We start from the raw sequence: 24393 nt of genomic DNA, 5'->3' as shown, positions 1-24393 counted from the left end.
AATGTTGTTATAAAGGAAGGTTATTTTGTTGATATAAAGTTTGCGGTAAACCACGTATGTTAGTTCTGAAAATAACTGTTGAGTTTCTCGACGTTTCGATCAATATGCTTTGATCGTCCTCAGGAGTCAACATTTGATTTCGCCATGCAAACCTCCAAACTATATAAGGCTAGTTTGCTTATTATATTATATTGCTCACTAAAGCTCAGTTTTGTTCGATGATTGTTATTTAGTTACAATGCAATTGTGTACATTATATTCTCAGTGATAATGAATTTAATAATTCTATACCTTTGCTATTATAGTCGGAGCGTCTGGAAAATCAGATCCTCCGAAACTGAATTGAAATACGTTTTGCGATTCTAAACTGTCTGTAGGAAAGGCTCCAAGTGTTTGGAGTTCCCCACATCTTTCTGTCAAAGCGTTCAGAAGTTGCAATAAGTCGTCACATTCTGCTTCTAATAAAGTAAAATAAAACGGTGTGTCATAGCAGTTTGGATAAATGTAATTGAATATTAGTTAGATATGCCTTGTAAGTACAACAATATGTTTACAAAGTTTTAACGTTATGATTGCTTATGTCACTAGCCTATATTAAGAAATATGCCTACATATTATTGGCGGGACAGTTACTGTTTTGCAGATTGTATAATTATATATATAATATTATAAATATGCGTAAACATTACATTTCATTGTTGTAGCCATGTTGCGCATTTTGTGCTTCGCTAAAAGTGGTTTATTTGGCAAGCTCATATTCCAATTTGTAGTGTTTCACTAATTTATCAATGTTTGTGCATATGATGTAAAATTATTAATACAATGTGAATCCGTGGACCGACCGTGAACCCGGAAATTACTTCTAGCAGGCACAGTTGAAAATCTACCGATGAAATCAGTTATTTTTTTCAAAACCTTTTATAATATCTTTCTAAGATAGAAATATGGAAAAATATTGTAATAGTGGAAACTAATGTTATCAAATATACGTTTCGCGGTACATCTGAGATAGATAAGGTATGTATCCAAGGCGGAGATTTATCCCGAAGTTTTTACATTGTGCTCGCCTATGTCGGAATTAACCATACTTATTATTTATATTTCTCCTTACTTTGACATTCGTCTGGTTCATCTGAGTTATCTGCACAGTCATACGGTACATTATCACACATCTTGCTAAGTGAGATACACTCGCCACTTTCACAGGCGAATTCATTACGACTACATTCAACTATAAAAATAATCAATATACATTTGTAGAAATACATAAATTAGAATATCAATAGAAAAAATATCACTGTTTATGCCTGGCGTCTGGTACAGTTATGTCTATATTTGTTTGGTCCTTATAGAATTTCAAATCAGGATTGTCTCCATCATACTAAACTAAAGGTAAATCATATTAAAGATTCACAGTAGATAAACGACGAAAGAAAGAAGCGTTGGCTTGTATCATACGCACTAGAAAATTACTAGGCCTACTTCTGCATTTTTAACTTCACTCACCAATCTTACACTATCGTTGTTGATTGACTCTATATTTTCAGAATAACGAATACATAATGAATAAATGCAGATTTAACTGAAACTAATAATTTTTAAAACAAACCGATTTCTCCTGTACATGTAGGACCTCTGAAACCCGGTGCACATGCGCAGTAAAATTCATCGGTAACAATTTGAATTTCAGAAAACGCTTCAGTAGGCTGAAAACAGATTCCTCCATTTGCACAAGGATTTGTGTCACAGATGTCTATAAAATAAAATACTCATCATTTAATGTCAACCATAATTCATTAATTGTTTGATTAATTTTTTTTTTGATTTATTTAATTTTGGAACAACAACAAATACAGAAAAATTACAAAACAACAAAGTAAACACGATGTCAAGAATTTTCAAAAGCGAACTAAATCACGATAGGAAGACTTTCCTTTAACAGAATTACAAATAAATATAAAATATAATTTTAAATCATTTAAAGAAATAACAATTATGATTAACATTTTCAAATCATAATTCTCAAAAATGCAATTACAAAGAAAATCATATACGAGAGCCAAGGAAATGACAATTCAGGTATGAACATTGTGTTGACAAAGACTTATGTCAAATTCTCGAAACTTATCAAGAGGATCTCTTAAATCTGAGATGGAAGATTATTTCAACAGAATCTAAAAAAAAGTGAGGATTGAAACCAAAAAAACAGTATTCCGAAACACTCCATCCAATACAAACAGTTAGAGAGTGATGGCCAGCGAACGTGATTTTAACAAGTGGGTAATAGGCCTAATGAATTAAAGTCACAAATGACTGTTACCAATAGCACATTTTTTAAATTTTGTCAGTATTAGAATGGATTGCAGCGGATACTATCACATAATTGAATGACTTTAAGAAGACTACCGTACCTTGTTCACAAAATGCTCCGTATCGCCCATCGGGACAGACACACTTGCCTTGTTCATCACAGATACCATTAAATTCACAGCCGATTTCAAAGCAAAGTGCAACAACTGTTTGTAGAAAATATACATTAGATAATAATGTCCAAAATATAAAAATGATTTTTAAAAGACTTTGTGTTTGTATATGTGTGTATGCATGTATATCATTGCGTATACAGTTAAAATGTAATGAATGCATTTTGTTAAGCCACTGTAAGTAAAGCATGATATCATATTAAATATGTATTGTAATATATATATATATATATATATATATATATATATATATATATATATATATATATATATATATATATATATATATATATATAATATATTACTATGACAAATAATAAAGAAATGTATAGAGATTAATAGAATGTGTCTGAAAAATAACCGGACGTTGTTCCGCAATATTTAATTTTATTTATTTCACTTTACTAATAACTTAAATAAAATAGAGGAGGAGCATAAATAAAAGCATATCTTGTAATGAATAATATAATAAAATAAAAATATGAAATAATATTACAAAATTAAACAACTTCATATAATAATGAAGATTGTTTTCCTACTAACTAATTATGTTTTCTCTGCTAACACATATTTTTAAAAGGTTACATATTAAAACAAGTATAGACTATAAAAGATAATATCCAATATGTAAAAATAAATTACAAAGAACCTTCAACCAATAATAGTTTAAATTTATGTTTAAATAAAGAACATTTACCTTATTGTTTAATAGAATAGAGAAAGGGTAGATAATTATAAAGTTTAGGTCCCGTGTATACAAGGGTCATTATTTTAAGACCGGTTCGAATGAGTGCCAAGTGATATTGATCTTTTTGTCTTGTTTGGCAAGTGTGAATTTTTTATTTTATGTGAATTTATTGAATATTTTTATATGAAAAAGGTAGAATCGATAGAAAATAACAATTATCATTATACTTACCTTCACACAATTCGCCACTGTAATAGTTCCTGTTAGAGCATTGACAAATATAATCGAATGATTCTGGACTTAGTTCGCATCTTCCCTTGTTTTGGCATTCCAACTCACACGGCGGTCGTTCTTCAGTGTAAAAATAAACAGTATATAGTATTTATCAATATCAATAATCATCCTAAATATACATGACATAACAAATCTCTGGTTATAGAATGTAACGCGTTATGATATTCTCAACAATTCAAATAATAATGAAAAAATAAAAAAACAATAGGCCAAGAGTAAGTAAAATTGATTCACAATACGCCTAACAACAATGACGTAATACAAGGTAATTAATATCTAATAACAAATCGATCGTTTGTGATTGTGGGGTGTTGTATTGCACATGGGCCTATAGTACTTTGTTTAATGTTGTCTCAATGTGGACTTCTACCTTTCAATATTAAATGCTTTCTCCTAAGGGTCAAGTCGGTGCTGCCAACTACAGCGCAAATTATTCATTATTCACCGGGGTAATCTCCCTCTCGTTTAAGCATGTACTAGATTCTTTGAACCACTGTTTATAGTCCTTATAGGCATATAAGAAGACTGGTTTTACCACTGTAATAATTGATGTGAGGCCCATAAGACTACAGATTACGGAAGTTAAAGTTAAATGAAGACGTAATTAATATGCTTCGTTCCCACTGGAGACACAGCACATGGACGTAATGCAACGTATGTGATTTGAACAATCATAAAGCGTGCTTTCCACTAGAACGCAACGCAACGTAACGCAGTGACGTATCGACCCAAAATGTTGTATTACGTAAAGTGGGAACCGACGACGTAACAGTGTTTCAAACATAGCTACGGTAACAAATTTTTATTTGTTTTTGTATTATAGGGCTGCAGGTATTCGTTTACTATACTATTGAACAATATTTGTGAATGAATAAATAATACGATGTACACGTAAATGTGTATACCTGTTTCGCAATATAAACCGGTATATTCGATCAAACAAGAACAGCCAGCTAGCGTAGGTGGTAATAATTCGAACTCCTGACGTTTCCGGCGCTGTGGTTGTCGTCCAAAACACTCGCCACCGTTTTGACATGGCATTTCTTCACATGGAATTATATCTAAATTGATAGAAGAATAAATACATTAAAGTTACTAAAAGTCCTAGTGTTTTGAGAAAATAATGATAAATTATTACAAACAGCGTTGAGCAAGCAATATCTATACATAGTATGCCTTGGGCCTAATTTAGTCTTTTTTTTATACTTGAATTGAAAAACGGTTATAGACTATATACACGGCGCTGTACATACGGATTACCAAAGTTCTAGAGACGTAACGCAATGACGTAACGCAAGTGAGTTGACCAATGGCGTTGCGCTTACGTCGACGTCTCTGCGTTGCCTCTCTCTAGTGGGAATCAAGCATTAGTAATAATGAGTATCAACATCTACCATTTAATTTTTAAATTCAAAGTTATTTGACCTACAATCTAAATGCATTTACTTTTCATATAGGCCTGGTGAACAACGCAAATATGTGTGTTTATAATTGTAATTCATGTTTAAATGTGTTAAAATTATAGATATTAAATACAAACAACCAAAAATTGCCCTCTATGAAAGTCTTATTCAACCTTCGTTAGATTTTTGTTCTGTTTTTTTTAACTCTATATCAAATACACAATCCTCTAGAATCGAAAGGATTCAGAAAAAAATTCTTGGCCCAAAAACCTGTTGGCCTTGCCAAACTCCGATTATTTCACACCAACTGATAAACGAAAAATAAATGACCTAACATTTTTGTATAAATGTCTTAATTCTATGTTCACTTGTAATCTTGTTTCAAATTTCAATTTTAATGTTCCAATTTGTAGACTTCGTTCAAAATCAATGTTACATGTACAATTTTCCCGTGTTAATGTTTGTAAGAAAGGTATTTTTTGTAGAATTTCGTCTGTTTATAACAACTGTGTTTGTCAAAATCCTGAATTAGGTATCTTTTCTAAGCATATTGTCCATGAATTAGTTAACACTGCTGTCAATCTATAGATTATTATAGATTAGATAAACTTTTAGGCTTTTCTTTTTGTTATTTTTATATATGTTTTTATATTTATATCTATATCTTCATCCTGTAATTGGTGTATACACTGTTGGATGTGAACGAATAAAATGAATAAAATAAATAAAAATAAATTAAAAAAAAACGAAATAGAAATGGGACTACGGTAAAAAAATTGAACGGCAGGTACAGAGACCACGGCAGGAAATGATTCCATATGCTACTATGCCTGCACTACGTGGTTGAGAAGAAGGAAACACGAATGGATAAATTTCGTCCTGTCCGAAGGACATCGGAATGACACTTAATCTTTTTTCCCACTATGGAAGCAACGCGAGGACATAAACCGAACGCAAGTGAGTTGACCAATGGCAAGCGACAGTTCAACTAATCATTCACTTGTGATTGGTCAAATTATGTCCGCATTCTTGTCTTAGTGAAAACCAAGCTTGTTTAAAAGAGAAAACTTGAAAGTAGCGGAGCTGTAGTTTTGTGGTGAACGTGCTTGCCTTCCGAACATAGGTGGTTCAGGGATCAATCCTGACCTTATAGTGACTTTTTCAACTCCACCCCCTAAGCCTCAAATGAGACTTAGTTTCAAAGCACGATAAGAGTTTATCCCTCCTGTAATTGTTCTTGCTGCGTATGAAATAAAAAAATAAATAAATAAGAAAAACAAATCTCGAGTTTCCGCAGCCAAAACAAAATTATCGGTTAATTGTTTAACCAATAAAGTGCGCATGATCATTCATTACAACCATCTGGTTAAAGGTTAAAAATTATCGCATTTATCCAATAATTATTCGATTTGAGTGAGACAATTATCGGTTAATTTCTCTCGAGTGGAATCGGTTAAACCCCGTTTCTACAGGCAGTTAATCAGTAATTATCGATTTTTTTGGCTGCGGAAACGAAACACGGCCTTAAATACCAACCTTACCATTGCAATAAATTCCATGATAGCCCAGGTTACATTCGCAGGTGTGGTTGGATGAGCATTCCCCGTTATTGCAATTAATCAAACACATTGCTTCAGTATCAACTATAAAAAAAAGTGAAATGATATGTATCTTCAATGGCCGATGCCGATCATGTTATTAGACATTTCATGCCATATTCTTATGTTTATTATCCTAATCGAAAGTTTTGTTAAAATATTACCTGTATATGTAATTAATAATATCTTCAGAATATTGTTTTAATTTATAATACCAACATACTTTAGAGCGTTTGTTTTTCAGTATGTGTGAGTTGACTATAATGCCTAGTCTATACCATTAAACGACAAAAAAGGTGTGATCTAAAACCAAATATGGTACTGATAGGCCTATGACATCATCAATGTTCTCCAAATATCATCATAGTAATCTATTTGTTTTCTAAAGGTATTTAGGGCCGGTTTACACGTTTTAAAATTGCGCACCAATTTTTTTTTTAAAGTAGGAGAAACTACCATAGTCACTTACTTTCGTCACAGAACGATCCCATGTATCCAGACCGACATGTACACACCGTCGCAGGATCTGTTGACCCTGGTTGGCAAGTCCCACCATTCTGACAAGTGCCACTTCCACACTCATAAACTGAGAAATAAACCGAAGAGTACTTATAAATCAAATAAAAAAGAGTTGCTTATTTTTCACACATGGGGAATTAACGTGCAAAAAAACCCCTTTTACTTGAAACTCTAAACGTTAACGGATTTAGAAAAAAAATAAAAGCTATTGCATAGAACAGAATGGAAATGAATGGAGTGATCTTGTAAGGTGTACTTCTAGGAAAACTTATGCAGAGAAGTACATTGAAATATTGCATTGTTCTTCTGGCCTATGTTTTCCAATAGTATTTCGGTTGCAAACACTTAATGCAAAGTATGCATGATTGTATGCACTCTGTTTTTTCTTTGTATATAATAGTAATAATTGGAGTGGAGCTGTGGCTTGGTGGTTATGATGCTTGGCTACCAATCTAAGGGTCCTGGGTTCAAGTCCTTTCATATTTCAGGGTTTTTTTCTCATGACAATTTACAACTCCACTCCCAAAGACTTAATAAGTCTTTGTTTATGTAGAGCATCTTGTGTATATGTTTGTCTTGTGAAATTATTAAATAGTTTATCCATCCTGTAATTGGCGGGTTACTCGCTGTTGGATGAGTATGAAGAAACACTAATAGTTATCAAACACACCCGATTGTTTCAAACAGTTCATAGAGCATTTAAATTACAACATTTTAATTAGCTGATCAATCTGAAATTAGTGTTATGAAACGTTTTTGCGTTTTAGCTAAAATTTGTTGTTTTGTGTTTGTGGCTATACCATTTTATAAAATGCGTATAACAACAAGACGATAGCGTTTGGCCATGCATGCATGTATGTCCCTGTAGTTATTTAGTTATTTATTTAATTTGTGTTTTTTTTTTCAATTACATTTTTTAATTAGTTGTATAAAAGATATTTAATATCATAGTTATGCTAGAATAAAATGATGTATACACACTTTTACTAAAACAAACAAAAAACGTTTGTTACCGTCACATGAACTGCCAGTAAAGCCAAAGGGACACATACACAATCCATCTATGCAACTACCACCATTTTGACAAAGAGCTGGATCATGGACGCAGTTTATCACTGTGAAATCAAATTAGAATCAATGTATTAATGTAAGCAATCAGAAACTGAGTGAAGTACTTGGAGAAATATTTCCACAGAGAGCGCATGTTGATATTTCGGCCCATGTTAATAAACGAAAACACATTTTTTTTTTATTTGTGAATGATAACATTTATACTGTATTGATATTGATTTATTTTTTTAGAGGATCGAATAGATTGAAATTGAATCAAAAAACTGAAATATTAAAGGTAAAACATTGTCTTTAGTTGACGATATATAAGTTTGTTATTGTATTTTATTCCAGCATATTTAGAACTAATTGTTTTATTGTAGCTATGTCATTCTGTTCTAATGGTGTTTTATTTTCGAGTTAAATAAAACCTACTACCTACACAGTGACACATCGAGTAATATCGGTCTGTGAAGTACGTACTTGAAAATGTACGGATTAGGAATTTGCGGTTACAACTTTTTTTGGTTTTAATTTCCCGGATATTGCAAATTCGTTCGATCAAACAATATCCGCATTGCCCATTGGCAATGTCATCGTTGTATATACTAGATATATTGACATGCAACTTAATTTAACACGCAAATTCACTAGAACGTTCTTTATTCTTCAAATATGATAGCCGTTAGGCTACTCAAATGTTTTTAAGAAAAAATGAGAAAGTATCTTACTTGTTTCGCAAAAATTACCAGTGAATTGGTCCGGACAAAAACAAAGAGAATTGTTCGCTAAGGCTATTTCAGGAATGTTGCAAGCTCCTCCGTTTAAGCACGTTTCCACGTTGCAATCCACTCTAACTACAATTTAAAAAGAGATAGGCATAGAGTTTATTATTGAACATGACGAACAAACAATATGCATACTTAAAAGTACTTCTCCGAAATGACTCGTTCCACTACCAGAACCATGGCGTGAGTTAGGCCCGAATCCTTGACATACACATTAAGGTTACAGTGTCTTAACCTCGGCCTCCACTCAATTACTAGAAATACTAAAGAAATATACGAGGCCTGTGTACAGTGTTTTTTTTTATGAAACATCAACTCATCGTTTACATAAGTCTTACCTTCGCAGTATGTGCCCGTGAATAACGGGGAGCAGTTGCATATCTTTCCATCTTTTAAAAATTCAGGTTCAGTATAACATGTTCCTTGGTTTTGACAGGTACCTGCTTCACATGAAAAAGCTGTCAAGAAATAGTGAACATGAAATTCGTTATAATAATGTAACTTTTATTGTCGCTAGATTTTGAAATATCGACATCGACACAAGTAGTAGAGTATGCGCGATTGTATCTGTCGATAGTTCGGTGGGTATTATCAAAAAGTTTATGCGGTATCCCAAGCATTGCATTTTGTGAAGAAGCATATTTTATTTTTTTTTTTTTACTAAACAGCGTATGCCGACAATCAAGGGGCCCTCTTGATGAGTGACAGTGAATGTGTGTACACCGGGTTAACACTCTACTAGTCTTGAAAGATACATTAGGTTCTTTAAAAAGTGCACATTATCGGGTATTTCTAAACCCCGCAAACCCCCGAAAACCTCCAAAAAAACATACGGTAGCACACCCCACCGAACCAACATAAAAGTGATTGAATCATGTAGTGTACGACCCACTCGGTATATCAATGTTTGCAGGGGTTAGCAATAATTTTTGACCAAAAGAATTTTGTTTTTCCCCCAAAATAAGTAATGTAATATTTTTTTACATGGATGTACCCAGTGGGTTGTATACTACATGATTCAATCACTTTTATTATGGTTCGGTGGGATTTGCTATGTTTTTTTGGAGGTTTGGACGTTTTATTGTCCTTATCCGAGAAGACTCGTTCTTCCACCAGAACCATGGAGCGAGTGAGACTCGAACTCTTGCCGATGTTAATATGGCAAGGTATTACGGTTCCACTGTCTTAACCGCTTAGCTACTCATTAAACAAATACTTTACATTAGGAATGTGAAACCAGTACCGATGGACAATATATATTAAAACTTCACAACATCATGATGTACGTAAAGCATTGTAAGCCAAATGTATTATAATATCAAAAGCGGCCTTGGGCCACTCACGATAGAATCTCAGTCGTTTACACGTTGGAACGGCCCGTGAGCCGATCAGCGTCTCGTGAGCGACAGCGACCCAAAGTATGTGAACATGGTATTGCTCAATTAGTAGTTTATCGTACTTGTTCATGATTTCTTACTTTCACATTGGTCTCCTTTAAAACCAGGCAAACATTGACACGTGACTGGTAAACCCTCGATACCTGGAATACACGTTGCCCCGTTCTCGCAGTATCGTGGGGTATTAATACAATCAGCAACTTGAAAGAAGAATGGAATATGAATTGAATATGGTACATTTATAATTTAATTTCATCTATTTCACTTTACTAATGACGTATATAAAGTGGAGGAGCCTAAGTGAACGCATAGCTTGTATTTACTGGCTCCTCAATATAAAATATACATAATATTACAAAATTAGGAACTCCAAAAACAGACATCATAATTATAATAATGAAGATTCTTTTTCTTAACTAATGTTTTCTCTGACACATCATTTTAACAAAAAAAAACATAAAATACAAGTATAATAAGGCAGAAGATGAGATTAGGTCTAAAATGCTGTTGAAGCAAAGAAGAACTTGATTTGCGACGAGGTAGGAAAAAGTTTGTAATAATAATAATATTGTGCGTATAGCGGGAGGCAATTTTTTTTTCGAACATAAGTTGGAGACCCTATGTGAAAGATAGCCGAACTACTTCCTAAATATAACTATAAACATAACCTTCTAAATAATCTCTCTCTCACTGTAAAGTAAAAAGGAGTAGCTCATGTGATTCAAACCCATACATCGACATGTGAAGCTCATAGTCTAATCCACTAGACCACACAGACGGCTCGACAGAAAGCGTTTGTATTATAGCGAATTGTAGTTAGCTCAATTATTACGTCATACCTTATAGATACAGTATGACTGGCAATACGTCCAAACACTACATATAACGGATCTATAGAACGAAAGTAACATCAAATCACTGAGTTAAATTTATATGAGAACTTTATATAAATTTAACTCCTGTGATTTGATGTTACTTTCGTTCTATAGATCCGTTATATGTAGTGTTTGGACGTATTGCCTCTCCTGTTGGGCTGGTAATGTTACCGGAGGGAATAAAGGACGCCTTGAAACTTTCATCCGTCGGGCTGGTAAAATGATTGGTCTGGAACTGCCTTCCTTTACCGATGTGCACCTAGAACACCTCGAGAAAGATTTCGAACGCATTGAGTCGGATGCCTCTCATCCTCTCCACAAAGTGATCATAGACCAACTTAATCCAAGTGGTAGATTGAGGCTCCTCAGTGTGAAAACAAATCGATTTGCTAAATCCTTTATTCCCTCCGGTATCATCCAGTAGAACAGGAAGTCAAGAAGATAATTTTATATTGTAATTTTTTAGATGTTTTTATATGAATAGTTTTATCCTATATTTGTTTTTATAGTGTTTTCTTTGTTATTATGACGAGCAATGAATTTCCTTTTTGAGGATCAATAAAAGTTATCTTATCTTATCTTAATTAATATTCATGTTTATTTTGTGACGTTTCATGAGGGGTCTTATGTACGAAAAGAAATATCGTTAGCGAGAGTGGGGGCGTGGAAGTTAGAACCTGGTTGCTTGTTTTATACTTCTACACAATGGTTTCTATATCCACGTGAAAATCAATGTAGGTCATGTCGTCACAAATCGAAATATGTCTTGTTCTGGGAAAAGAGAGTTAATGTCAAGATGGCCAAAGGGAAAGGGAATATGCCAAAAGGGACAGGGAATATGACAAAGGGAATATGCCAAAGGGAATATGCCAAAGGGAATATGCCAAAGGGAATATGCCCAAGGCATCCGACTTTTGCAGAGTATACAGATGTGTAATATATCATAATAGTACTTTTAGGTTTAAGATGTATCAAAAAGCTATTTTAATCAGTAAACATAAATGGTTGTTTTGCAGGTAGATCGCAAGTTATGTGAAACAATGACAGCAGGTATCATAGTATTAAACAATAAGGTAATCAAACTAATTTGAAAAAAATATATAGGGATACAAAGAAGTGTGAAAGGAGGTCAAATAAGACAAATAATACTAGACGCTTAAAACCAAATGTGCTCATGCACATTAGTACTTATGTGTTCGGCGCGCGCATAATGTAAAAGTACTGAACTTTCTAAATGTTAAGTCGTTTATTTACTAACAACAATTTATGTCATAATAGCATTAATGCTTACTGCTAATACAGAATTTTAAAGTTTTAAATGTGTACATTGTGACTAATAACTTCATTCAAATTTTTCATCTTTAGAATCGTGTATGCGAGCTCACCCACAAACGAAGCAATGTGAGATAGAGATTGCTGAAACACTGAAGCACGCTCCCAACAGACCAGGTGGCTCAAGATACAAGGTAAGAATAAATTTAATTTGATTTATCATTTATTTATTTTTTACCATGGCGAAATAACTTATTCCTACATGCTTTTACGTATCACTCATATTGTAATGATGAAGTTTACTATAGTCCGCATCAGTTTAAAGACTAAATAGTTTACAAACTAAAAGATACTAGTCATTATTGTTCAGTTTCACCAAGTGGTATATAAAGCAATAAAACACATTCGTACAATCGCACTCAAACGAATAATTAATGTAAAGTTACGGGATACAAATGTTGGAATAAAGTAAATTACAACTAACGTCTGGTACTATACTGATAGGGCTTGGTATTTAGACCCAACAACACTATCCAATACGAAATAAACATAACAACTACATACTGTACGGTAAATTTAATAGGGAATGTGCAACCACATAAAAAACATCAAATAGTCAATAGCCAAAATCATTTATAATTTAAACGTGGGGAAAATCCGATTAGAATGACAATAATTTAATTTTGTAAACTAGTAACACTTAACATTTTTTTTAAAGATTTGCTGTTAAGAGATCATTTTATTTACCTAGTTTTACATTTTGTTATCTTTTCAGGAACGGAATGTGCCAGACAGCAGAGAAGAGGACGACTTATAGGCAAATTTGCTCATTCTCGTTTAAGAACAATGTTTCTCATTATCGATCTCCGTATCATCGAGAACGGGTAATTACTGCTGGTTCTCGTTCCTGATCAAAATAGCGAAAGCTCTCTAATAATAATCAAGTACCTACCTCTTAAGCTATTTGCAATACTGTATGTCTTTTTTTTAATCAGATAATAGAATAAATCAAAAACAATATTTCATTTTAAATTGCTTGTTTTTATATGTCTTATACAGTTCTAACTACATGTTTTAACAAATAACGAGCTATGTAACGCGTATATCTGCAGAACACTATATTATATTACTACTATTATATTATAATATGTGGAAACGTTAGCCAAATCGTTGTATATAACTAAGTATTACATTTTCAGGACGTCAAATATGGACGTTATAAATACGGCGTCAGTGGTAAAAAGTTTATGATGTAACATTATCAAACTACGATTTGAAAATGTATCTGGTACGTTATAATGAACGTTACTAGTTCGTATGTGCGAAAGTCATAATTACGCCTTACATACGTTATTTAAAAACATTGAGAACGTTAAAAACACGTAGCAAATACGTCATTTACAAACGTAGAAGGCACGTTCCTAGCACGTTATTTGTGAACATTTTTAGGACGTTATAAAAACGCGTTGCATACGTTATGTATGAATGTTATTTTGGACGTAAAAAACATGTTGCAAACACGTCATTTACAAAAATTACATAAAACGTTAAAAAAAACGTCTAGGACACGTTTTTTATCAACGTTATTGCAGAAGTTTTATATACGTTTTGAATACGTTATTTATGAACATTATTGATGACGTTCAAAAGACGTTATAAACACGTTATTTTGAATGTTATTTTTGGACGTTTTAAAGTCGTATAAAAAGGTTGACATTTTCTCGTTCGTGCAACGTTATTGTAGAAGTTATAAATACGTATTTAACACGTTATTTCTGAACATTATTGAGGACGTTCAAAAAACGTTATAAACACGTTATTTTGAACGTTATTTTGGACGTTATAAAGTCGTATAAAAAGGTCGACATTTTTTCGTTCGTACAACGTTATTAGAAAACGTTTTTATAACCAAAAAATAACGTAATTATAACGTTACCAAAACGTAAAATTGTTTGCTGGGATATCCTCATTGCATTGCATTTTAGCGCATTTACTATTATATTGCAGTTTTGTTAATTATTTAAAGAGAGAATACAAATGAGCAACTTCATTGATAGATTTAAGCAGAACAAAGTAGCATGAAGGACAATCGACCAGAGAGCACTTACTTGTCTCACAAGAAGAACCGGTGAATCCCTGAGGGCAATCGCAGAGTTTACCAAGTTCAACCGGTGCACAAGAACCTCCGTTTAGACATGTCTCAACGTTGCACTCTGGACTCACTATAAAATAAGTTGGAGAAACATTAATATCAATGTGTGTGAACAGGACATTATATAAAACACTTTAGATAGACTGTATTTCGAGTTTTTAAGATAATGTAATGGTTATGCAATAAAGACGAAATTATTGCAGATGTTCTGCTGTGGAAGAGGACAAACACTCGCATACATTGCTGTACTTGATGGATACTGGTATGCAGAGAGATAAACTGGCTGTCACAATGGTAGATAGAAAAATACGGGATGAAGGAATCTAGCTTAGGTATGTCCCGGAAGCGATTTTTTTTCGTACGTAAGTTGGGGACCCCTTATGTGAAAGATAGCCGAACTACGGTACTTCCTAAATACAACTAAACCCAACCCTCTAAATAATCTCCCTCTCACATAAAGTAAAAAGAAGTTGCTCATGGGATTCGAACCGGGTGTCACGAAACCTCAGACCACGAAAGCTCAGACCCCCTAAGACCTACAGTAAGATCACGAAAGCTAAGACCCAACACCTAAGATTACAAATATTTATCTTTCGCACCTGCCTTGTATTTTAACTCCTAACATTTATTCTGAATACACACCTTAGAATTGGCACTTTCATGAAAAAGAATCACATAAAAAGTAACAAATACATTTTTAAATACAAATTTAAACACTTTTTACACACATTTAGCTTTTATACACGTAGAACTACATGTTTAGCGTGTTTAAAACTTAAACGTGTTTATAGGTACTGTACATGTTGTTTTTCTCCACTCGTTTAGCAGTCAACATGTCACTATTATGTTCACTCAACATGTTTAGGTGGTATGTGTTTAGCGTTGCATGCATATTAGTCCACACATTGCAAATTAAATATTAAATATTGATCCACATGTTTATCAATCAACACGTCACTGATGTGTTGAGTTAGATACAGACTAATGTACATGTTTAGAATGTATTTAGAACCTAAACATGTTCTTATCTAAACACCAGATACAGTAGTATGAAAACAATTTTAACCCTGATTATTACAGTCAATTAGTTGAAATAAAAACAAAAACATATAGAAATAAAAACAGTACTGGTTTAATTTTCTACCACAATATGATATAATAAAAATAACAAAATGATTTTAGTTAATACCGTATTTAAATTTGACATATTCATAATTTTACAATTAAAGTATATATGATACGTAATTAAAAAGTAAATTCATGAAGGGTTAGCTATGAAGCTTAAATCTCTGTCTAAACTATCAAACTAATGTGATGTTCCCATTTATGGATGGTGATGTCATATCACTACCATGTTTAGGCATATCACACTAGTTTGATAGTTTAGATAGAGATTAAGAAACACAAATTTCTTTTTCGCTTATCAATTTTTATAACAACATAATGTCGTGTATGAATATTATATTTTTTTATATAAATAATGGTCCTCAGAAATTTAAATTGTGGAAATGTATAAGAACATGTAAGCATTTTTAACTCTTATGTCTACCAGTTCCCTAATACATAAGTCACCATAGAAGAAGAGCACTGTACAGTACTATTAGTATTATGATACGTTGATACACAAGAACAAAATAATGTAGAATTTATGAACACAGTAGTATGAAAACTAGGATAAAATATACAACAACAAAAACGGTAATTCGCTTAATTGTTATCATGATTGTGTATAGACTTACTATGGATTAAGCGTCGACATGCCTGTACACACAACAAAAAATGACTCACATTTGTATACATTATTATAACTGTATTATTATAATCAGTTAATACAAAAAATTCGAGGATCAGCTTTAATATTATTATTAACAGAAGTGAATATTATATATTATAAACCTAAATAATTGTTGGTCACATGGCATGAAATAGTACTCACTATTAAACGATATTTTAGCTTACTGTAATTATTCGTACAACAGCATCTATATATAAATTATGGTTAATTCTGACATAGGCGAGCACAATGCAAAAACTTCGGTATAAATCTCCGCCTTGGATACCTACCTTATCTATCTTAGATGTACCGCGAAACGTAGATTTGATAACATTAATTTTCAGTTCGACGCTATTGTTCCATATTTCTATCTTAGGAAGATATTATAAAGGGTTTTATAAGAACTTTTCTGATTTCAATCGGTAAATTTTAACTCTACGCGTGGTAGGAGTAATTCCGGGTTCACGGTAAAGTGTTGGTTTCAACCAGGGAGTTGTAAAACAACTGCTGTACCTGTTTCAACTAAGTTTGCCGTTGGTGCTTTGTGGCGATAGCCATTTTTTTTTTCTGACCGCGGGTGTGAAGGTATAGTAGTACATAAAGATCAAATTAAATATATTCATGAAACATAGGAGTAAATTGAGGGAAATAATTATATAAAATTACATTAGAGAGAGAGAGAATTGATGATAAGAGCTTTTGTTTTGAAATCGAATGAAACCCCGATAGCCGCGTTGTTGAGTAAGCTGCCAGGACTGTTTACTGTGGGCTATCTGTGTCCCGTCAGGACCCTGGGATACTTCTGCCCATGCATGTTGCAAGCCGTTTAAAACGTGTTCCTTCTTAGGCCACTGTGTCGCGGAATAATGTATTAATTATACCAATTAGGATGGTATTTATTTGAATAAACGCCCGGAACACCTCCCCAATAAAAGATAAATTTAAATAATTATCTCGCTACTTAAACCCCAAATACATCTAAAAAAACGCCCATCCACATTTATACACACAATAGGCATATTGTATTATATTTATAACACAATTATACTATTTTGAGTAGATATTTTCGGACTGTTATCTAAAATTTACCAAGCATTTGTTATTCTTTTTTACCACTTTTCATATCTACAATAAACACTAAACGCCTAAAACGCTATAAATCATCTAAGACACTTAGGTTAGTGAGTACGTTTAGATTTACGAATATCAAAAGCATTTAAATAATGGTAACCGACCGAAATTGTTCAGGCCAGAATGTCCTTCTTAAATTGTTTACGTCCCGAGTCATTATCATTTCGAGAACCATCGTCTACACTTCCTAGAGGGAGAGCGAGCGAAGTGAGCTCACCCTCTAGTCTTAGAAATTGATCTACTGTATGAAAGCAACGAGACAATGATAATGATATTTAACCTTAAATTTCACGTTGAATCTTCATTTTTAGTACTGTATGTTGATTAACACACCAACAAAATGTAAAGATAAAAGAAACCAGTTGTTTTTAGTGTGCGGGTCAATTCTGGTCTTGTTCAACCATTGTGCAGTACCAAATCAGTAACTCACGTTGTAGTTTTTTTTTCCTTTTAAAATACAGGTTATTAAAAAACAACAAAACACATAAAAAGAGAAAAGGAATTAATAATCGTGATAGAGATTTGTTTTTGTAGTTTTTACTGAACTAGTAAAATAAAATAAAACAGAAAAACACAAATATTTCAGACAAAAATATAACCTTTTAGGCGAAGCAAGTAAATTAACAATTTATTCCATTTTCAGTCAATGTTACAGAATAGGAGTTTAACAACAGAGAGTTAAAACAGTGCTAATCTCCATGGAGTACAACGTAGATAATCCTCGCTAAACGTTTTGTAGGCCATAGTACGACTAATTGTGCATTACAAAAAAACACAATGGATTAGAATAGTGCGTTATATGCTGAATTAGTATAGTAGAAATGATTGTGTTTGGGAAAGATATGCCTACAGTACATCATATTATTATAGGCCTACATAAAAGAAATTTTGAAAAAAACACTGATAATCAATCATTTGCAATAATGTTTGTATTTATAGGCCTCTGTAGCTCCGGGGCTGTGGCTACTCATCAATGGAAAAAAGCACTACTGTATGTAAAAATGAATCTAAATTCTCTACGATCATTTTTACTTCAGTTAAATTGCTTACATTTGATTGATGCAATTACACAAACTTGATTAATTCTGATTGGGGTTAATGCTGACACAAAACACTTCCACATTGTGTATCGCATATTTCTAATTCCCACGTACAGTAATGACCAGCACATAAAGAATGTACGGCTACAATATGAAACCACAATTGAGGTGATCCATGACAACACAGACTTTGATTTTCACTTAAGAGGACCTACTGTATAACACGCAATCACAGAGATATTATATTCTATCCGGTTTTAAGGTCGAAACAATAAGTATTGAAACATTAATCACCCGGGACAATAGCCACCCACCAGACAATAGAATTAATTCTAGGCCTACCATTGTTAGAGTGGGGTCGACCATGGAGGATTGTAGACTTGAATTATCTTGGTTGTATCTTGTTTTACCAGTCGAGTTTAACTCTTCCAGGTTTTACAGTGGTTGCATTGTAAGTTTGTATTAAATTCATAATGATATAGCTGTATTTTTTTGTTTGGATTATCACAGTGAATTGCTTTTACGTCGGTATGAGAATATTTTATTAATACGCATAAACTGCAGCAATTGAATGAGAAATATCTAAGTGTACTTTACTAGTACTACAATCGTTGTATTATTTTGCAATCATAATTTATCATACAAAAATTAATCATAAATGTAAGAAGGCAAGTATATTGAAAAAAAGGTTAAGGGCATATTAAACATGTTAAATTCAAGTTTTTCAGACGCCCATACAACGAAATTATACCCAAACATTAAACTTAAGACTTTAAAAGGCACCTTGTTGTTTGTTTGGTATTAATTCAATTCAAATGTATTGACCTCCCTTGGGAGAAACATATGTTTCTTATGGCTGTACCTTCCATTTGGTCAAGTGCCACTGTTGTAAAAATGTAAATTCCAAATAAATTATTATTATTATTATCAAAACTGTACAGCAAAATGAAACATATCAGAATAAAGATTAACACGAATCATAAATAGAAGATTAAAATAGTTTTAACAAGAAATCAAGTATTAAAATAATTGCAAAAACTTGGCAGACTTAACGCTATTACAGATACCATGATTGAAACAATCCACAGATTTATACATTTTGGAAATATTATGGCGATCTGTACTATCAAGACAATATTACAAATAGAAAAGTCATTATTTTGTATGTCATCAATTAGGGTGTTGTTTACTTGTTCTAAATTGCTATTTAATAGATGCGAGTAAAAAGACCTAGATTTGGAACCACTAATAAATATCTTGTGAAGTAAATTCACTTGATTGTACATTTAATAATGTTTGAAAAATTTGAAAAGAGAAAATTTAAAAGAGTAAAGTAGAGCATTGCAGTAACTGTATACTGTACGTATACATCTATACATTGCCTTCTAACTCTACTATAATTTATAGGTCCATCCGCTAACAATAGTAAAGTCCATTAATGGGTGGTTATTGTCTGGACCTTTAAATGTATAGGTCCATCCGTTAACAATGGTAGAGTCCATTAATAGGTGGTTATTGTCCGGACCTTTACATAGGTCCATCCGCTAACAATGGTAGAGTCCATTAATAGGTGGTTATTGACCGAACCTTTACATTTATAGGTTGATTGTCCTACACACCTATAACCAAAATGGCAATTACAAATAATGGAATGTGAATATATCGGGGAAAGGGTTTGAAATGAGAACACGCGGCATCGAATTAACTTCATTAGCATTGCAAAGTTTATGAACTTCGACAGTTCTAGCAACGTTACCTATCCATAATAGTCATGCTATAACCAACCAAACCCTTCTAACCATATTCACCTAGTTTAGTATTGATCATGGAGTAAAGAATATTATTATTCTTTACTCCATGGTATTGATGGATTAGCTAACATGTTTATAACTTAGTTTGTATCCAGTTTGTTTACCTGCTGGCTGTGTAACTTGGCATCTACTGCTTTCAATGCATAGTCCTATAAGCATAAACAAACATATAGTCCTTTTCCATAACATATTTCTCCCATACACGGTCCGTAGATCCTTCGGTAAATATATATCTCCAACGCGTCCTTTACTATATCGGGTATGTTGGGAATCCGGTGTGTTGATGCAACCAGCGACAAGGTGAAATGAAGTGTCCTGTAAACTAAGGCCAACAATTGTCATGCTCCAGTAAACACGAGTAATTATTTACGTAATACCTTTTATTGTAATGTAAATCTGACCTTGAACGTTAGTATTCAAAATCCATGTTTTACCTTAGCCTAACAATAGATAAATACCTAGTTCCACTTCCTAGGTATGACCCCGTTTCAAATTATCTTTTTGTTTTCTGCTAATCTCCAAAAAAATACTAGCACAAAATTAATGCGTTTGTGTCAATTATGGGAAATATTTCTATATGTTATGAAGAGCAATAAAACCATTATTTGATCAATATTGCAAGGAATGCGTGTGTAAAGCATGGAATAGGAGATCTCTCCTAAAAAATATCTGAATATGTATTCTAGGTTGCTGTATCGTTTGTATATCTCATTTTATAACTTTTTTAAATTGATTAATATCTTATTATTATTTATATACATATGATGTATGTATGTGTATGGGTATATATGTATATAGATATATAAAAATAAAACTTGGTTACTTCATGGCGAGATGGTCGAAGCGGCCGCCAACCAAAGCGGCCGCCAGTTTAATACTGTATCGTTATTTGTATGGAACGCCATGCGTGCTTTAAGCTTGGATTGTCGTTGTCAACACAATGGCCTATGGAGTTGAGTTACAGAAAGGAATGGTCGAACAAATAAAGTATAGCATCAAAAATCATGTACTATCGAATCTGTATATTACTACTTACGTTCGCTATTTGTATTTTATTATTAATTTACATGACTAGATGGTTCACGAATACACAGTAATTTCAGCGTAAAAAAACTGGCGATTTCAAATGTACGTACCGCAGGACTATAAATACATTGTCGTTTTCAGAAACGAATAAATAGACACGATGATTAATGTAGTCAACTAAAATCAGCACACTGGGAGTTAGGCCTACTTCCGAAGGAGAAACTTGTCTTAAAATGAGTCCAAAAAACTAAAACTGTCCCCGTTATAGTCGAATGTAATGAATAAAACAGATGATATTATTTTAGACAGATAATATAGTTTTAGAAATTGTATTAACAATTATTTTTTCTTCTTCTTCTCCTGTGCAATATATTATATACCTTATCGATAACACAAATACAGAAAATGTTAAGAAAATGAAACGTGACATTAAACAAAATAGTTCTAAAGTTCTAAAAATTGGCTCTATGACAGAAACCAAGACTTGTTATGTTATGCTGATAATTAAGATTAAAATAAATCATTCAAAAAATACAAATATAATTATTAATTTATCATTACAAAATAAATTCGAACTCCCAGGCTAATAATTAAGAGTAAAATAAATCATTGAAACAATAACAATAATATTAATTTTATCATTACAAAATACATTCGAACTCCTAGCCTAAGGACTAAATAAATCATTGAATCAAAAAAATATTAATTTATCATACAAACTTAAGGCCTATATTGAATACTATGCTATCGGCCTAAACATATTTCACGTCCTAATCTTTAGGGTGTGTTAAATACATATACAGTTAAAGACCTATTGTTTGTAGAGTGCTTAGTATTCATTGGAATATCCTGTTGTTCCATGGTCGAAATATTGCTACAGTAGAAAAATAAATCGTATAATCACAGTAAATCGTTAGGCCATTTACACAAACAGATAGATAAGTGAGTATCGTCCCCATTCCAACCGATACAACAGATCCAACGTAATTTGTTTTCTGGTGTTTTTTGTAAAAAGAAAATTAGGCACCGATTTGAAAGAAACAGAAATATAAATCATAAATAATATCACATATTCGGAATTTTTTTTCCCTAAAATTACTAATTAAGGCGTAGACGCACACGAGTTGACCAATATGACATTTAAATACTCCATCGCTTGTCATTGGTCAAAACATTTACATTGCGCTTACGTCATTGTTTTGCGAATCTAGTGGGAACCAATCATTTTTATTGGGTAACAGGGTAAAATAAATAGAGTATGTTTACATATAGTACTTAATGTACACATTATTATAAAAAAAGATTTTATACCCCTATAGAAAAGTTAGATATCCTGCTGACCTTCTACTGTGGTTTCATGAATGACACATTGTTTATCACAAAAACTAAATAATAAATCGAATAATGCTCCATTTGTCCCAGGCTATTGTAACTAGTATAATTGGTGTGATAAATTATATTTCAAATAACAACATTTCGTAGGCTGAATGACTATTGGTGCTATTATATGGTAGTGTAACAAGGCCATATATGTATATAAGTTTTTAAAATAAAAGTTAATGAAAACTAGTATTGACGTTTCTGTTAAATTTTATGCTAAAGTTATATAGCAAACTACACGTAAATCTTAATATAAATTGTTGTTTTTTTACATAACAGGTTAACAACGCAACTGCCAATTATTATTTGTATAATAGCCAATGAATCTTCCTTGAGGACTGTATTACATATAGAACTGAGTGATTTTAAAAACCGATTCGATTAGTTTCAACAACGAATAATTTTAAAGTAATAAATAAGTATACCTACGCCTACCTAGCCATCCGCCTTAATTCCGCCCCCCCCCGCCCCCCCCCCCCCCCCAAAAAAGATGCAACTTTTTCAATTAAGAAGAGTAGGCCTAGAGCTAGGGTTAGCATCAGTTGTGTAAATAGGCCTACATAGTGAAGGAGCTAAGAGTTTAATTAATTATCGTTTACATGCATGTGTGAATAAAAAAAAACATACAAATATATCAAGTTGTTTACATATTTGACAAATTAAATGTAAAAAACATTTCTATGTTGTATTTCTTACAACTTCAGCAAAGCGGTGGACAATTATAACCCAATGGTTAAAAAAACAGTGTTAAAAAAACACATCAATTTTCGACGCATTACTTTTTGTTTCATATACCTTTACTACAATTAAATTGGCATATAAATGATTCCTGTCTATTTTTATTTTAATAGATATTTAACAATGATAACTTATAAAAAAAAGAAACCCACACATTTTGAATTGTAAACAAAGATATTGCACCTTTTCTAATTACGCGAACATTTCTCAATGAGTGGCCGAGCGGTTATGGCAGGGGCGCCGCCGCAAACCACAGATATACAATCGGCACAGGTTCGAGTAACTCCTCGACCATTGTTCTGGTGGTAGAACTAGTATTTTCGAATAAGGTCCACTGTACACATCTGGATCGTGTGCATTTTAAAGAATCCAGTAAATCTTTCGGTAGAGTAGGGAAACACACTATCAACTATACACAACACCGCTTGTGGCTAGGGCGTTCCATATTATTTTTATAAACGTCGGAAAACACACGAATTATTGAATCTGATAACAAAATATTAATCAGACAATTACTGTATTTTTTAAGTTAAAAATTATCAATATTTCATAACCCACCTATATTCCACCAATTTAATTTGTTGATATTCATTTTGTGTATATTTATTGCACGGTAGGGTTAATTAATGGTTGCACAGGAATAGTACAAGCTAAAAGGTAGCATTTTGAGAATCGTATGTGATGTGGTACTGTATGCTGGTGAAAAGTACACGTGACCGAAAACCATTATGTAGTGTGCGCCGTCATGCTCTATTCAGAGGCCAACATTTAAGTGACAAATATTTTAATAGACTGAACTTCGATTAAAGATGGAAGTTGCGCAATTGTAAAAAAGTTTATTTTAGAATAGTAGGTATGTTATAAAACAAACAAGTGTATAATAATATTTAGTTAATAATATTCGAAGGGAGAGAATTTTCATTCTTTAAAAGTTGAGTCAACTCGGCTTCTGAACAGAAGAATGTTAGAACTCA

At 32.6% G+C, this 24393-nt stretch overlaps 1 protein-coding gene across 1 annotated transcript; it reads right to left on the bottom strand.

The window, feature by feature from the left end:
- Positions 1–200: 200 nt before the first annotated feature.
- LOC140058268 (uncharacterized) lies at positions 201–20617 on the bottom strand. Its single transcript, XM_072103833.1, has 14 exons — positions 20380–20617; positions 14476–14589; positions 10301–10420; positions 9162–9281; positions 8767–8892; positions 7999–8100; positions 6936–7052; positions 6410–6511; positions 4371–4526; positions 3403–3522; positions 2412–2516; positions 1610–1753; positions 1112–1231; positions 201–458 (listed from the first exon to the last, which is right to left on the bottom strand). Exons 1-14 carry the CDS (start codon positions 20615–20617, stop codon positions 286–288), a joined length of 1857 nt encoding a protein of 618 aa, XP_071959934.1. The 3' UTR covers positions 201–285.
- Between the last annotated feature and the right edge of the window lie 3776 nt (positions 20618–24393).

The sequence above is a fragment of the Antedon mediterranea genome, chromosome 9 (genome assembly GCF_964355755.1).
Source record: "Antedon mediterranea chromosome 9, ecAntMedi1.1, whole genome shotgun sequence".
NCBI lineage: Eukaryota > Metazoa > Echinodermata > Crinoidea > Comatulida > Antedonidae > Antedon > Antedon mediterranea.
The sequence above is the reverse complement of the archived record's forward strand: the minus strand, read 5'-3'. Positions and strand labels throughout refer to the sequence as shown.

Excerpts from the sequence above, each read along its gene's own strand:
- LOC140058268 (XM_072103833.1), bottom strand. The coding sequence starts at position 20,617 with ATGACAATTGTTGGCCTTAGTTTACAGGACACTTCATTTCACCTTGTC. Across the intron at positions 1,754-2,411 it reads CGGAGCATTTTGTGAACAAG|ACATCTGTGACACAAATCCT; the intron begins GTACGGTAGTCT and ends TTTATTTTATAG. Across the intron at positions 1,232-1,609 it reads TACATGTACAGGAGAAATCG|TTGAATGTAGTCGTAATGAA; the intron begins GTTTGTTTTAAA and ends TTATTTTTATAG.